Here is a 16804-nt window from a genome sequence, read left to right as displayed (position 1 = left end):
CACAGCAATTCCAAAACTACTTTCTATGTATTGCAAGATTGAATATGAATAAATCTACTTGTGTAATGTTTGGAGACATGCTGCTCAGTGTTAAAGAAGAGTGATACAAATATGGAATAAGAAAGGACCAAGATAAAACCAATAGTGTTAAATTGGACTTGGAAGTATCACTGTAAATTCATGATTTATAGCTAAATAGACAGAAAACTAGATACTAATGTAGATATGTTCATATACATATGACTATAGGTATATATATGTATGTGTGCATATATATGTATCTGTTGGTCTAAAAACAATAACTGCCAAGTGCAATAAACACATCTAATACTTAGAGCTTGGTTTCTAAACACACTTCTTTAATAAAATGAGTTAAGGATTCTTGAAGAAATGGTTGATTCCGGAGAAGAGAAAGTATGATAAGAGCTATGTTGTGCCAGAAATTAAATGTTAAAGAAGATACGTTAAAAGGACACCGGAATTATTTGAAGAAGCTCCCAAGTATGTGACAAATAAACATCAAAATAAATAAAAGAAAAAACAGTATAATCCATTGAAGGAATATGGCAGACATCACTGTAACCAAACAATGAAAGTTAACAGCACCAATAATTAAACCAAGGTATCACCGCCTCTTGATATTCCATACTGAGGACTTAGCATCACTTTAGGGGTATTCCTGCTCAAAATGCATAAGTAAGCTGAGTCTAATAACGAAGAAATTATAAGACAAAGTCAAGTTAGAGGGAATTCTGTAAAATAACTGCCCTGTACTTCTTCAAAACTATAAAAATGTCATAAAAGGCAAAGAAACACTAAGATTAGATTTTAGAAGATTCCAGGTTTTTTTTTAAATGAAAAGACATGAAAACTAAATATAATAAGTGATTACGATTAGTTCTTTAATCATCCAAAAAAACAAAATAAATATTATTGGGACAACTGGAGAAATCGAAATAAGGTCTATGGATTAGATAATAGTGTTAAATCAATGTAATTTCCTGATTGTGATCATTGCACTGTGATTTTATCTGAATGAATGCTCTTTTTCTTGGGAACCACGCACTGAAGTATTTAGGGATAAAGGAACATGAAGCATGCAACTTACTTCCAAATAGTTCTTTAAAAATGTGTGTTAGTCAACTGCAAAAATATGGAACCAACCTAAGTGCCCAACGACCAATGAGTGGATAAAGAAAATGTGGTATAGACACACCATGGAATACTACTCAGCCACACACACAAACACACACACACACACACACACACACACACAAAATAATAATAATAATAATGTATTTTGCAACAGTTTGGATGGAGCTGGAGACCATTATTCTAAGAGAAGTAACTGAGGAATGGAAAACCAAATACCACATGTTCTTACTTGCTAAGGAGCTAAGCTATGGGTATGCAAAGGCATACAGAGTGATATAACAGACTTTGGAGACTCAGAAGGCGGAGGGCGGGAGGTAGGTGGGGGATAAAAAACTACATATTGGGTACAATGTATATTACTCAGGTGATGAGGGGTGCACATGTACATGCATGTATGTGTGTGCATACTCAGAAAAGGAGATAAAATGATAAAAGAAATGTGGAAAATGTTAATAATTGATGAATCTGAGTAAAGAGTATATAACAGCTTTTTATATTATCCCTGCAAATTATTTTGAAATATCAAAATAAACAACTTTTTAAATAAAAACAAACTTCCATTTAATAAAAAAATGATGCAATAGACAAACATTGAAACAGCCATGGAAAAAAGCTACGAGTTGTAGTATTTATGCCATATACACATACCTGTCTGTATTTGTGTTAGACTGAGAGTTTAGAGAGTTATCCAACTCATTCTCATTCTCACTTTCTCCTGACTGGCTATTAATAGTTCCTTCTTCTTCACCATCTACATCATTAAGAGCCTGTCTCAACACAACAATAAAAATAGCACAAGTTGATTAGATATATATTCAGACTTTCTTTTTTTTTTTCTGTCATAACAGAAGAGAGGTCCCTCCTCCTAAGCCTTCCACATGTTGTAGAACACAAATCCTCTCACATCCTTCCACTCCTATCAATTATCCTATCTCTCGAACATTTTCAACATCTCTCTCGGTAGTGGCTTCAGTTCACCAGCATTTAAATGTGAGCAAGCCTCTCCCATCTTAACCTGACCCTATACTTACCTTAAGCTATATATGTCTTCTTTCTTCTACCACCAAACTTCTTGAAAGAGTTGTTCCACCCTCCTCACTCACCACCTATGCCCTGCAACTTTGCTTCTGCCCTATTGCTCCACTCAAACTGCTCTCTACAAGGTCAACCTCAACACACTCATTCCTAAATCAAACGGATATTTCTGCCTTTGCCTTCCCTTACTTTTCTGACCACTCATTTCTTTCCTTTAAAATTCACTTGGCCAGGTGTGGTGGCTCATGCCTAAAACTCTAGCACTTCGGGAGGCCAAGGCGGGTGGACCACTTGAGCCCGAATGTTGAAGACCAACCTGAATAACATGGCGGAAACCATATCTCTACAAAAAAATTTTAAAATTAGCCAAGTGAGGTAGCCCACACCTGTAGTCTCAGCTATTCAGGAGGCTGAGGAGGGAGAATAACCTGAGCCCAGGAAGGTCGAGGCTGCAGTGAGTTGTGATCGTGCCACTGCATTCCAACCTGGACAACACAGCGAGACCCTGTCTCCAAAAAAAAAAAAAAAATCTACTTGATACACATTTCTTTTAACTCCCATAATACCGTATTTTCTTAGATTTTCTCCTACTCTTCTGGCCCTTCCTTCCCAATCTCCTTTACTGATCTTATTTTTCTACCCTTTCCTTATATCTGATGTGACTCAAGTCACATCACACCTACTAGGTAAGCACTCAATAAATTTTAGCTATTATTATCCAGTCTTACCTTGTTTGGTACAAACGGTATTCACAGAAGTGCAATACAGTTAAGTAAGAGCAAATCTAGCAACCACAACTAGCATTTGTTGATATTTAAACTTTTAAAATATTTACCACAAGGCCTATATCAACCTTTTCTCCCCTCATCTGATCCACTTTCTGAATGTTTTTATCTAATTTCAAAGCTATAATTACAAATGAAATGCTATTAATTTCCAAACCTCTATCTTCACACCCAGATCTGTCCTAAGCCCTAGACATTCATATTCAACTGCCTATAAGATATCCCTATTCTGGCCAGGCACAGTGGCTCATTCCTGTAATCCCAGCATTTTAAGAGGCCAAGGCAGGAGAATCACACGACCCCAAGTTTGAGACCAGCTTGGGCAACAGAGCCCAGGAGCTTGGGCAACATGGAAAAACCCCGTCTATACCAAAAATACAAAAATTAGGCAGGTGTGGTGGCGTGCACCTGTGGTCTCAGCTATTCAAGAGGCTGAGGCAGGAGGATTGCTTGAGCCCAGGAGGTAGAGGCTGCAGTGAGTCATGACTGTGCCACTGCATTCCAGCCTGGGTGACACAGCAAGAACCTGTCTCAAAAAAGAAAAAAAAAAAAGATATCCCTACTCCATAGGTCCAAGCTGAACAGCTTTCTAACCCCTCCTACCATTCTTCCAGAAATTCTGTTCCTGCCAATATTACCTAAGACCATGAAGAGCGTCACCATCTACTCAAATGCTCAAGCCAGCAAATGAGGAGTTATCCTTCTTTCTCACCTGTCCTGTCCTATCAGCCACCCAATTCTGCCAACTCTACCTCATTTTAACCACACTCAAGTCTATCCCTATTCTCCTTTATTTCCTTCCTTATTCAGGCTGGTCTTCAACATTCGGGCTCAAGTGGTCCACCTGCCTTGGCCTCCCAAATGCTAGGGCTTTGGGTCAGGCCCTCACCACTTCTCACTAAGATGCCCACCTAAGTCTTCTAACCAGACCCTCTCTCCAGTCTTGTCCCTCCCCAATCCACCTTCCACACTATACTGGATCTCATCATGACTCCACTCTTTAAAATCCTTCAGTGGCTCTACTTTTACTTTCCAGTCCTTAGTCCTTCAGGACCTAGGTCCTATTTGTCTCTCTAACCTCAACTCCTGCTACTTCCCTAATCCAATGACAGAGACATGCCTTAATCATCTATGTATCTTAGCATCTAGTGCATGATCTGAAATATTACATGATGAATAAGTGAGTAGGTTTAGTCTCACTAATTCCTATATGGATGAAGAAACTAGGACCCAGAGAACTTAAGTAATTCAGTTGTAATTTCATTTTTTCTTGGTGACTCAAGATTATCTACAGCAACACCAATTTCCCTTCTGATGTACAGTGGTCCTCTGCTTATCTATCCAGGTGTCCTCTCTCTCCTCCCTCACCGCCATTTTTCTCTGCTACCTCTGCTTTGAGAGGCTCACATCACTGTTTTTCATCTGCTATCAGCTGTAAATTGATAAAGAACTTAAACCAGGTAGGTAAATTAGTTGTATCAGTAACATTAATTTGAAATTCTACTGCTGTATTAATGGTAATAGGCTCAGGTGTGAGAATGGACTCTTCAACAGAATAAAATGTGACTGCTTTATTCCATGTTCCTGGGATACATCGTGTACTTGTTTCCAGGCTCCAATTAACTGAAAAAGTGCTTAAAGTGTGACTGAAATAAATAGGGCACACTTCACTATATGATTTATTTAAATCAAAGTAAAATCTTCAGTTGAACATACTACAGCAATAAGACATTCTAGGGTGATTAAATTTCCAACTATCTGAAAGCTAACTTCTCATTAAGTGCCAAAACATAAATGGTTTTTGCCTGGAAATATGGCAAAAGGTTTTGGGCTATTTAAAATATGTGTAACATTTTACTTAATTGTCTTTGGAAGTATGAAACAATATAATTAACATATCTTTTATGATTCTGGACCTTGCAACTCCCTAGGAATATCCCTCTGATGATTCTTTTCTTTTTTCACAGAAACTATAACTTAAGAAATTTCATTAAATAGATACTGAGTCCTAGTCATGCATAAGTTGTTTTATTTTAGTATTAAATTATTCATGGGCTTTTAAAAAAGTTTACTATCTCAAAATTCTAAACATTTTCATTAATTAAGAATTCCCATTAGGTTAGAATACAGCTAACTAATGTTTTACTAGTGTAATACAATTCTCCCATATAACTAGTTGATAAATTGCAAGTTTCTTGGGAAGCTGTTTCTTAAATATCCTAATACATTAAGAGAGACTAACATTTATGAAGTACTATGTTCCTGGTATTACACCAGGAACTTTACATAACCTATCTCACCTGATCCATGCAACAACGATATCAGGTACATTCTAGTCCCATTTAACAAAAAACAAAGAAGCAAAACACGTTCTGAGCCCACCCAGATATTTTAAGAAATCAGCTCAAGATCAAATAGCTAGTAAGTAGATCCACCTGACTCCAAGTGGAAAGACTCCCTGCTGTTTCCACAATGATTGATGGTGGCAGTCTTGTGGAGCCACGTGGCCTAGATTTGAATCCCATCTCTGATGCAAACTATGTGATCTTGGCCAAGTCACTTAAATTTTCTCAGCTTCAGTTTCTTCACCTGCCAAATGGGGATAACAACAGTATATACACCTACTAGGTAAGCACTCAATAAATGTTAGCTATTATTATCCAGTCTTGTTTGGTACAAACATTACTCACAGAAAGTGCAATACACTTAAGTAACAGCAAATCTAGCAACCACAACTAGCACTTGTTGATATTTAAACTTTTAAAATATTTACAAGGCCTATATCAACTTAAACTTCCTTTCAGCATGAGTGTTATAGCTGTGAGTAGAACACATTACCTGAGGTTCTATGACAGACTCATTAAAGACAGATTGGGTCACAGGGTCTTGATTTACCACAATGGGACCCTGAGAGGAATCAGGAGCCACTGTTATATTTGGAAACCCTGCAAAAGGAAAAGAAGTTGTGATGATTTGTTTCATTTAATTAAATTGACTTCACAAGCTATATACTGCCATTGGTTTGCATCATCATATGAAAATCTTAAACAGCAGCTCACATTAATGTAGTGCTTACTATATGCCAGGCACTGTTCTAAACATACTTACATATATTAACTCATTTTACTGTGATAAAACCCTGTAAGTACTATTACTATTTTACAGATCAGTAAACTGAAACTCACAGACATTAAGTAACTAGCCTAGAGTAACACTAATAAATTGGCAAGCCGGAATTCCAACCTTACACAAAAAATTAATGATGTTTCTAGAAGATTAAGATAAACAATGAACTACACACACATTAAAATAAATAATGCGTATATCCGACAAGAGGCAAAGTTCCTTTTATAGAGACTGAAGTTGCTTTAGGTTTCAAATTAAGCTTTACTCAAGTCACGTTTTAAAATTACAAAATCCTGTACTTTATACCACAAGATATTTTAGTAGATTAAAACAATTTACTTTTCCTCAGCTGAATTATTTGTAACACAACTAGTTAATATTCTTAGTGGAAAGGAAACAGATTATAATGACTCTAACCCTAACAACCCTTGTAAATCCACCCTATAATACTTGTAATACAAATAATATGATGCCTAAGAAAGGATTTTAAATTCTTCCAAATAGTTGTGGGCTATAGTTAATAAAAAAGAGAAGCTTTTATTTGAATTGAATACCTGTGCGCCTACGAGGAAACAGCTCTTTTGCTGCAGCTATTAGATGATCAGATTTCTCCAATACATCTTGCATCTGGTATTGATCAGAAAGAATCTAGACACGTGTTAATGACAAGTGTTATTATTCAGATAAACATGTATTTTTCAAATAAAAATAATTTTTCAAATCACAAAGGAAAAGACTATAAAAAGGCCAGGAGCATGGAATAACCATAGGCTACCTTCCTAAAATCCTTCAGCAGTAATATCCTTAAGTACCACTAGATGGGGCTATGACAATAATTACTGGCTTTCAAATACTTGACTGCAATCAAAGAAATACAATTGTGACCCACGACATTTACATACATGCAAATATATTTACACATATATACATATATACTTGTGTGTGTATACAAAATAAAAGTTTTAATTAACCTTGCTCCATGAGAACCACTGATATTTTCTTGTAAATTTCTATTCTATTTTTTAAATGTTGGCAGCAACTCACTAACTTCACAATTCATTAACAAATTATAATCCATAGTTTGAAAAACACAGATTAAAGATATGAATCTTTGAGCCATAAACTTAGAGGTGTTTCAACCACTAGAGTGAATTCAGAATCCACTAATGTAACCCACTAATGTGTCATGACCTACAACTTTAAAGACATGACATAAGATATGAGTTTTAGGATTAAACAAAAAATGTGAGGCTTCTGTGTTTAAAAACAAATCAGTTTTTTACCCTGGAGAGGTAGGAACACAAAAAGTAACATTTACAGTAGTGCCTCTGATTATGCACTTTCAACTTAGAAACTTTCATAATTATAAGCAAGGCCACAGGCTAGAGTAAAAGCCAGATAATTCTCGCGGCACCACCACCAGATGGCATTCTTAAGTTAAAAGTACTTGGAAACAGCTCAGCTTCCAACACTGACTCAAATTGATAAAATACCTGGTAACAAATGCTCTTACCAGAATTTCTCTATACTACGGAATCAAGTATATACATAATGTGACCTCAGTTATTGTTTTAGGACACAGAAAGAAAAATAGCAAGAGTCACATTCTTCATTTTTCCCCTTCTTCCCCCACTATAGCCAAGCAGGTTGGCTGGCTTAGTAAGAAGAAAGCCCTGAATTTATTCCTTCCACAAACATTAAGCTTTGGAATGGTATCAAGTCAAGAGCACATTAGAACCAGAAGACTCAGAGTCTAGTCCCAGTCAACAACCCTTCCCCAGCCCTACGGGGTGGTAGATGGATATGGAAACACTGAAAACCTATATACCACTCTAGAGATGTTTGAGAATTTTGCTATAACTTAAATCATATTATCCCACAAACCAAATTTCTACTCCTGCTTAGCCATCTTGCAAGTACAAGCAATTACAAACTTAGGAAATAATGTGAATGAATGAGTATAATCTTTCACTATACTAGAAAAATTACACAAAGCTTATTTCCTAGTAACAATTTTAAGAGTTTACTTTTTAAAAAGCATTGACCTATCAAAACAAAGAGATGGAATTGACACATGAAGATTATAAATAATCTTATTAACCATATTGAGACCTGATACTGATTATAACGAGGTCTCATGTAAAAGCCATTATCTGTCACCTTCTGCTAGTGCAAGCTTGTCCAACCTGTGGCTCAGGACAGCTTTGAATGTGGCCTAACACAAATTTGTAAACTTCCTTAAAACATTATGAGATTTTTTTTCACAACTTTTTTTTTTTTTTAGCTCATCAGCTATCATTAGTGTTAATGTATTTTATGTGTGGCCCAAGACAACTCTTCTTCTTCCAATGAAGCCAAAAGATTGGACACTCCTGCTTAGTCCCTGCCCTTGGGAAAAATGGTGTGAGTGGTCAGAGATCACTGTACTGGCTTTTACTTCTTCTTTCTAGATTTATAACTCCTCTCATAAAGCCCATCCTCTTGATAGGTAAACTGATTTTCACAAGCCTAACTGCATATATTACTCCTCAAATAGTTTGCAGAGCACAAACTTAAACCTGTAAGTGGTGGTACACATGTTGGATTTTCAAAGGATCCCAGTCCTTGCAAAAAAAGAAGTCATTATCAGAAACTCGTCATCTTAGCCCTTTTTACCATGGTAATAGACACCAGGTAGAATTGGGGAATTACAGAGAGACTTTAGGAGTTATTACACTTTGGGGATTTATAAGATCTTTTTGAAAGCCTCCCTCTCCATGAGTGAGAGGGAACCCTAATTTGCTTGATTCCCATGGCATGGGTACATCTTACAGCAAATGAAATCTAAGATGATGCTGGCCAAAGATCTTTCTCTTAATTTATGTTAATCTAGGAGTCCAGCTTTAGGTGGATGGGTCCTGTTAGCTTTAATACATAGTGATGAAGCTTATGTGAATATGTGTAAGGAGGCTTCTTCCTTTGGTCCACTGCATCCCTTAAACAGAGACATTGCAAATTTACCAACATTGAAATAAAAGATGCACATATCCATTGACTAAGCAATTCTACTTTTAAGAATTTATCCTACAAATATATGTGTACCCAAAAACATTTTCAAAGATATTTATTACATTATTGATAGTAGCAAGGTAGAAAACAATCTGTGGGTAACTGACAGTACTACTTAAGTATCCAGCCGTGTTCTTTTGGTTTCTCCTTTAACAGCAGAACTCCTGCATTTTAGCCAATTACACAGCTAGATTTCCCAACCATCTTTGTAGGTGGGAATGGCCATGTGATGACTTTCTGGCCAACAGGATATATGCCAGAACTTCTGGGTGACATGTAATAGGAGTAGCATGCACCGTTCTTCCTGTTTCCTGCTGGCTGGCATATAGCTGAAGGAAGCTGCTATGGCCATTCTGTATTCAGAGACAGAAATTGTGTAATAAAGGACTGCAGAGTTTCCTACCAGCTACCACTTTCCTCTCAACTGTTTCATGAAACAGAAATAAATTTGTTTGTTTAAAACAAAACATACAGGACAGTCTTTTTTTATTTCCAGAAGCTTAAACTGTACTCTAATACACAACCTAAGTGTTCACCAATAAAGTACAGGATAAATAAATTGTGGTACATCTATATGCTACTGGCCATCAAAAAGAAAAGGTAGATGTCTAAGCACTGACAGGAAATTATCTCCAAGGTACGCTGGTAGACAGAAAACACCTGAATCCCGGTAAGAGCGGAGGTGCTCGACCCCTGCAGCACATTAAAATTACATAGGAACTGTCTAAAAAACACCTACATGGGGCCACATCTTAGGTCAACTAAATCTGAATCTCTGGGTATACAGTCAAGATATAGTTATATATATAGAGAGAGAGAGAGAGAGATTTTTTTCTTTTTTTTGAGACAGACTCTCACTCTGATGCCCAGGCTAGAGTGCAGTGGCACGATCTCAGCTCACTGCAACCTAGATTCAAGCAATTCTCCTGCCTCAGCCTCCTGAGTAGCTGGGACTACAGGCACCTGCCCCTGCACCCAACTAATTTTTAGGAGCTTTTTTTTTTTTTGGTTTTGTTGTTGTTGTTGTTGTTGAGACAGCCTGGACAATCTCAGCTCATTGCAACCTCCGCCTCCCAGGTTCAAGCAATTCTCCCACCTCAGCCTCCCAAGTAGCTGGGATTACAGGAACCCGCCATCATGCCCAGCTAATTTTTGTATTTTTGTAAAGATGGGGTTTCACCACGTTGGCCAGGCTGGTCTTGAACACCTGACCTCGGGTGATCCGCCCGCCTTGGCCTCCCAAAATGCTGGGATTACAGGCATGAGCTGCCACACCCAGCTATTACATAATTTTTTAATGGGGCTTCTTGACTCTGACTGATTCTAATGTGCAGTGAGAGTTGAGAACCACTACACTAGTGCCTGAAGCAGCAGATCTACAAAAAGAAGGCAAAGAAACATCACTCACTGTCTCTCACCACCCTTCTGTAAACACCTACTTCTACCACATCTATAACTTGTATGAGAAATTCAGGACATGAGCAGGAACCACTAGAGAAAGGAAAAAAAGCCCAGAGTCTGATGCAATCCAAGCAGGCTGCCTTTTTTCGTGGTGAGATCTGTTTTTAGGCCTTTCACTGAGAATTACCACATAACATTTAAATGTATGTGACTTGTCCAAGATCACTAAAAGATAATAATCTGTACAGAAGCATTCTCTCAATCAAGCCACGGTTCTTTTCTCAAGCTCATGTAAACATTTATTTGGAAGATATTATTCTTTCTGATGATGTCTAAGACTGTGACTTTCTTTCAATAAGAAGCCTAACAAATTCCTCAAAGACCATGTATGATTCAAAGTTGCCATGAAAGGTCAGACAGCTAAGTGCTGTACATAAGCTTCAATCTGAACAAGGAGCAACACTAAAGACAAAGCACATTCCTTTACAATGACTTCAACTCAAATTTAAAAAGGTTATTTGCTGTAGTTTCCTCTTATTTCCCATATTGTTTATCCCTACATATCTGATTACTTATCCAAACACCCCACGTCTGGCAAAAGGTTAAGCCAAAGACAAGTTGCTTACTACTCAGTTGGACAAGCATACAACATTATTATTTTTTTTCAAAGTAATCTAACAGCACTGCTGTTAAGCTGAGAAAAATAATTACAGCAGCTTACATATAAGAAGAGGAATAAGCAAGGATTTTGCTATTCATTTTATAAGTATTATATCACTGAAATCTCATAGCAATACAAGCAAATAATAATTTGAAATACGACAAAATTCAAGCTGAAAAGTTGAATAATTTACTTAGGGTCACATGGCTGGTAAGTTGTAGAACAGGAATTCAAACCACCAAACCAGACTCCAATCATCACTCTGTTGCTTTTTTTGAAGTCCACATGTAGATTATTGAATAAGAACGCAGTGATTACTAGAGTCTCTCCAAAGTGAATCAAATTGAAGGAAAAAGAACCCTATTTATCTCCTTCTTCTCTTTCTAACTCTAATGCAGTTTAGCATTACCTCCTTCATGATAGACAATCTTCTTTTCTCAAGATTTAAAGTTTCAGGTTTCTGCTTCCTCCATTTTCTCTTCAAAGCTTTTTCTTGGAGTTCCCAGTGTACTAATGCTCTATTCTTTGATTTGTGTATTTCATGACGGCGTACCTATATAGAAAAGTACATAAAGGAATCTTTCAGACACAAAGTTGCCTATTCAGATGGTGAAACCACCTCCTCTAGTTCATCACTTTTTAAACTTTTCCTGGTCCGATATATACATGTTTATATACATTCATAGCCAAAATTTTCAGTCCCCTAAATTTTCAAAAATGATCTTAAAGAAGAATATAGAGCTGGTAAACCTACCTAAAAGATACACAGAAAGAAATAATAATTTCTACTACTTTTCTGCAAGACTATCCAGCAAACTAGTGTTTTTCAAACCACAGGTTGGGACTCACTTAATGGATGATAAAATCAATTCATGGGTCAAAACCAGCATTTTTTAAAATATACACATACACACATATACGCACACTAACTGAGCACAACGTAAAAGGTACAAAATCCACTAAGTCATCTTTGGCAAAGACACACTCATTTCATGATCATCACATCACTACCAAGAACTAATAATGCAGTGTGTTTATAGCCCTTCAATGGCCTCATGTGGAAGTGGGTCACTGAAAATATAGATGTTAGGGAAGTAGAGTTCCTGAAGTACAAGAAGAGATACGCGCCACAGGTCTCAAGTGTCAGAGGGGAGGGTTCACTAAGGTGGCTAAGAAATAAAATCAGATATTTGGTTTTATAAGTACTCTAGTATTCAGAACTATGAACATGAACATATATGATAAAGTGCACTGCTGAGTTTTCGCCATGTAAATAAGAAATCAATCCATTAAAGAGATAATAACAAATATTACACAAAGATTCTGACTCACAAAAAACAAATGAAGATTTTTTTTTAGACAATTGAGGAGATGTGAATATGGGCTAGGTATTAGATGATACCAAATAATTATATTTACTTTTGTTGGATGTAATAATGGCACTGTGGTTATGTTGAAAAAAAAAAAGGCTTATTTTTTAAAGATGCAAACTGAATATGTAAGCACAAAATGATGTGTTCTCTGGAATTTGCTTTAAAATATTTCCGTGAAAAAAGAAAAAGGTACAATAAATGAAGCAACTATGGCAAATTTTTAATAACTATTCTATCTGGGTGAACAGTACATGGCAGTTATTTCTATTTTTGTCTCCATTTTCCCTTGAGTTTGAAATTTTTCATTTAAAAAATATTAAGTCAGTTGGGCATCATTATTATTCTCAGTAAATAGTTAATGAGCACCTACTAGGATTAAGACTCCCAGGTACACAAAGGTGTATAGGATATGGTCCGTATCTCTCAAAAGCATTAACAATCTGCCCATGGAGATTGGGCATATCCATATAAAGACAAATGATATACATTAGATGTCATATACTCAATGCCTTAGTTAGGTAGTAATAGTTCAGAGGAGATAACTGCTGGTCAGTTTCAAAAACAGGACTTCAAACTTACTAGAAAACTATAGTAATCAAGACAATGTGGTACTGGCATAAGGACTGACGTGTAAATCAGTGAAATAGAATTGAGAGTGCTGAATAAACGTTTATATTTATGGACAAGCGATTTTTCAACAAGAGTTCTAAGATAATTCAAGGGGGAAAGAATAGTCTTTCCAATAAATGCTGTTTGGACAATGATTATCCATTAGCAAAGTTGGGCCCCCCTCCCACCACACACCGTACAGAAAAATTAACTTACAATGAATCATAGTTCTACATATAAGAACTACAACTATGAAACTCTTAGAAGAAAACACAGGAGTATGTCTTTGTGAATCTTGGGTTAGGTAACAGTTTCTTAGATATAATACTAAAAACTTATGTGACAAAATAAAAAACAGGTAAATTTGACTTCATCAAAATTAAAAACTTCCCTGCTTAAAGGACACCATAAAGAAACTGAAAAAACAACTAAGAAAATGGGAGGAAATACTTGCAAATTATATCTGATAAGGAACTTATATCCAGAATACATATATAATTTTTATAACTCAATAATACAAGCACAAAAATCCAATTTTTAAATGACGAAGGTATTTGAATAGACATTTCTCCAAAGAATATATTATAAATGGCCGAAAAGTTCATAAAAAGATGCTTAACATCATTTATCATTAGGGAAATGCAAATTGAAACTGCATGAGACAGCACTTTACACCTACTAAGAGAACTAAAGTGAAAAAGGTGACAGTAACAATGTGGGGAAACTGGAAGCCTCATACATGCTGGTGGGGATGCAAATGGTGCAGCCACTTTGTAAAACAGTTTGACAATTATTTAGAAAGTTAAATATGGAGAAATTACATGACTCAGCAATTTTACTCCTAGATGTATACATATAAAAGAACTGAATATGTTCACACAAAAACTTGTACATGAATGTTCACAGCAGCGTTATTCCTAACAACACAAAAGCAGAAACAATGCAATGTCCACCAACTGAACAACAGATAAATAAAATGGTAGATCCATACAATGGAATATAATTTGGCAATTATAAGGAATATAGAACTAATATGAGCTAGGCGTGGTGGCTCACGCCTATAATCCCAGCACTTTGGGAGGCTGAGGTGGGCAGATTGCTTGAGCCCAGGAGTTCGAGACCAGCCTGGGCAAGATGGCAAAATCCGGTGTCTACAAAAAATACAAAAATTAGCCAGGTGTGGTGGCATACACCTGTAGTCCCAGGTACTCAAGAGGCTGAGGTGGAGATGGCGTGAGCCCAGGAGGTGGAGGCTGCAGTGGGCAGAGACTGATACGTGCTACGACAGGGATGAACCTTGAAAATATTATGCTAAGACAAAGAAGCTAGACATAAAAGGTCACGTGTTGTATTCCACGTATATGAAACGACCAGAATACGTAAATACATAAAAGCATGAAGTACATTGGTCATTGCCACAAACTGGGAAGAACTGGGCACAAGGAATGACTGTTAATGGGTACAGGGTTTCATTTTGGGGTTAAAAAAACATTCCAAAATTAGATAGTGACAGTGGTTGCACAACTCTGAATATGCCAAAAATCACCAAACAGTACACATTAAACAGGTAAATTTTATGGTATGCTAACTATATCTCAATAAATCTTAAAAAAAAAAAAAAAAAAAAAACCTAAGTGGAAACTTTAAAAAAAAAAAAGTAGGATTTGAACTAAGATAAGGAAGTAAAGTAAGATTTGAACAGGTAGAGAAGAAGGTACAGAAACTGTTCCAAGTAAGGAATGGGGACTCAGACATGGAAATACACATGGCACACTCAAGGGATAAATTATTACATTGACTAGAACAGTATGTTTGTATAGGGAAGTAATAAATAATGCTGAAGCTATCTATAGATTTTTTAAAAGGCGGATAGATAGATATATAGGGCAGTACTAGACTGAAGAGATTTCAACTATAAACACAACATATTTAATGAAACTCTAATACATACTAATTGACATTCCTAGCTAAAATCAGGAAGTACAGAAGCCAGGCTTTTTGATTTTACATAGACGTAAACAAGATTAAACATAACTGAACAACTTCCAGGAAGCGCCTATAGTTTCTATTCTAAAGGTTACAAGTCAAATACCAAATAAAACACTGAATAAATGACTTGAAGTTTTGATATTAAACTCACCAGATCTTCAGGAGTTGCCCGATGAACTGTTAGATCAGTCACAGTATTCTGTAAAAAAAGGTGGCCTTTCTTTAAAAAAAAAAAGTTTCTTATAAAATATACACATTTATTGGATTTTAATGGCTAAAATGGTTTCAAAATCCTGGGACCAAAAATTTTTTCTTTCTGGGAACCAGTATTCTCAATTTAGATATGAACACATATTAGTTTTAGGTGTCCTATTTATAGAAAATAACAGACTAATTTTAGGTGTCTTACAGAAAATAAGTACTGTATTCACCAAGCAGTCATACATTATATTAAAACAATGAAAATACTCAAAATGAATATATGACATATGAATAAATGGTAGTATATATTCAAAATGAGTAAGTTTAACTAAAGTTTTAATTTTCACACTGTAGTCTATGGAATCCCAGGATTCCACAATGCAACGCTAAAGGTTCCTAAAAAAAATTGTGTTCACTGGCTGGGCACAGAGGCTCATGCCTGTAATCCCAGCACTTTGGGAGGCTGAGGCGGGTGGATCACCTGAGCTCAGGAGTTCAAGAACAGCCTGGCCAACATGGCAAAACTCAGTCTCTACTAAAAATATAAAAATTAGCCAGGCCTGGTGGTGGGCGCCTGTAATTCCAGCTACTCAGGAGGCTGGGGCAGGAGAATCGCTTGAACCCAGGAGGTGGAGGCTGCAGTGAGCTGAGATTGTGCCACTGCACTTCAGCCTCAGCAACAAAGCAAGTCTCTATCTCAAAAAAAAAAAAAGACAGTGTGATCACTACAGAGAGGTTCAGTTTGTGTCTGCAAACATCTTAAGCATTGATGCTACTACAATGAAAGATGAAATTTGAGGGCAATGCATAATTTCATAAAATGTGAAAACAGTCACTTAAATTAACAGGCACTAAACTAACATGGCAGGGCTACTACCCTGCACAACTCCATAAGTTAAAATTAATATCAGAGTCCATGTAAATAGCACCCCTTGAAATTGTGTGGCACACAGGCTGCACAGCTCTAAGTAGTAACCCTGTAACTTGGCCCTTTCCAAGGCAACTTCAGTCATTGTGCTACACAGATTTGGCAAGGCAGGAAATAAAACAAGTTAGTTTTACTTCTAAGTGACGAGGAATACAAACAGTCAAAAATGGCTTCTGATCAAAGACTAAACTTTTTGGCCATGATTTATATTTGGCTCAAGGCTTTTCTGTATGAAAACTGTTATTACTTTTACAATGATTTAGAAAAGTACAAGAGCCAGGCATGGTGGTGTGCACTTGCAGTCTCAGCTACTCAGGAGGTTCATGAGGCCGAGGCAGGAAGATCAAATCATGAGCCCAGGAGTTTGAGGCCAGCCTGGGCAATAGAGTGAGACCTTGTCTCAAAAAAAAGAAAAAAAAAAAAAAAAGGAAAAGGAAAAGAAAGGTACAAGGTACAACTACAGGATCATGAGAATTATTTTTAATAATCATTT

At 36.5% G+C, this 16804-nt stretch overlaps 1 protein-coding gene across 2 annotated transcripts in view; it reads right to left on the bottom strand.

Moving 5' to 3' along the window:
- The window catches only part of SPICE1 (spindle and centriole associated protein 1), a 64027-nt gene that overhangs the window by 37537 nt on the left and 9686 nt on the right, over positions 1-16804 (bottom strand). For both annotated transcript variants that reach the window (XM_050778823.1, XM_050778822.1), the window contains exons 3-7: positions 15334-15381; positions 11621-11764; positions 6656-6749; positions 5814-5920; positions 1804-1922 (exon numbers count right to left, since the gene is read on the bottom strand). In XM_050778823.1, the coding sequence (XP_050634780.1) occupies positions 1804-1922; positions 5814-5920; positions 6656-6749; positions 11621-11764; positions 15334-15381 (512 nt within the window). The remainder of the gene's footprint in view (positions 1-1803; positions 1923-5813; positions 5921-6655; positions 6750-11620; positions 11765-15333; positions 15382-16804) is intronic.

Source organism: Macaca thibetana, chromosome 2 (genome assembly GCF_024542745.1).
Source record: "Macaca thibetana thibetana isolate TM-01 chromosome 2, ASM2454274v1, whole genome shotgun sequence".
In the NCBI taxonomy this organism is placed as follows: Eukaryota; Metazoa; Chordata; class Mammalia; order Primates; family Cercopithecidae; genus Macaca; species Macaca thibetana.
Note: the sequence above shows the minus strand (reverse complement) of the source record. Positions and strands in the feature narration are given on the sequence as shown.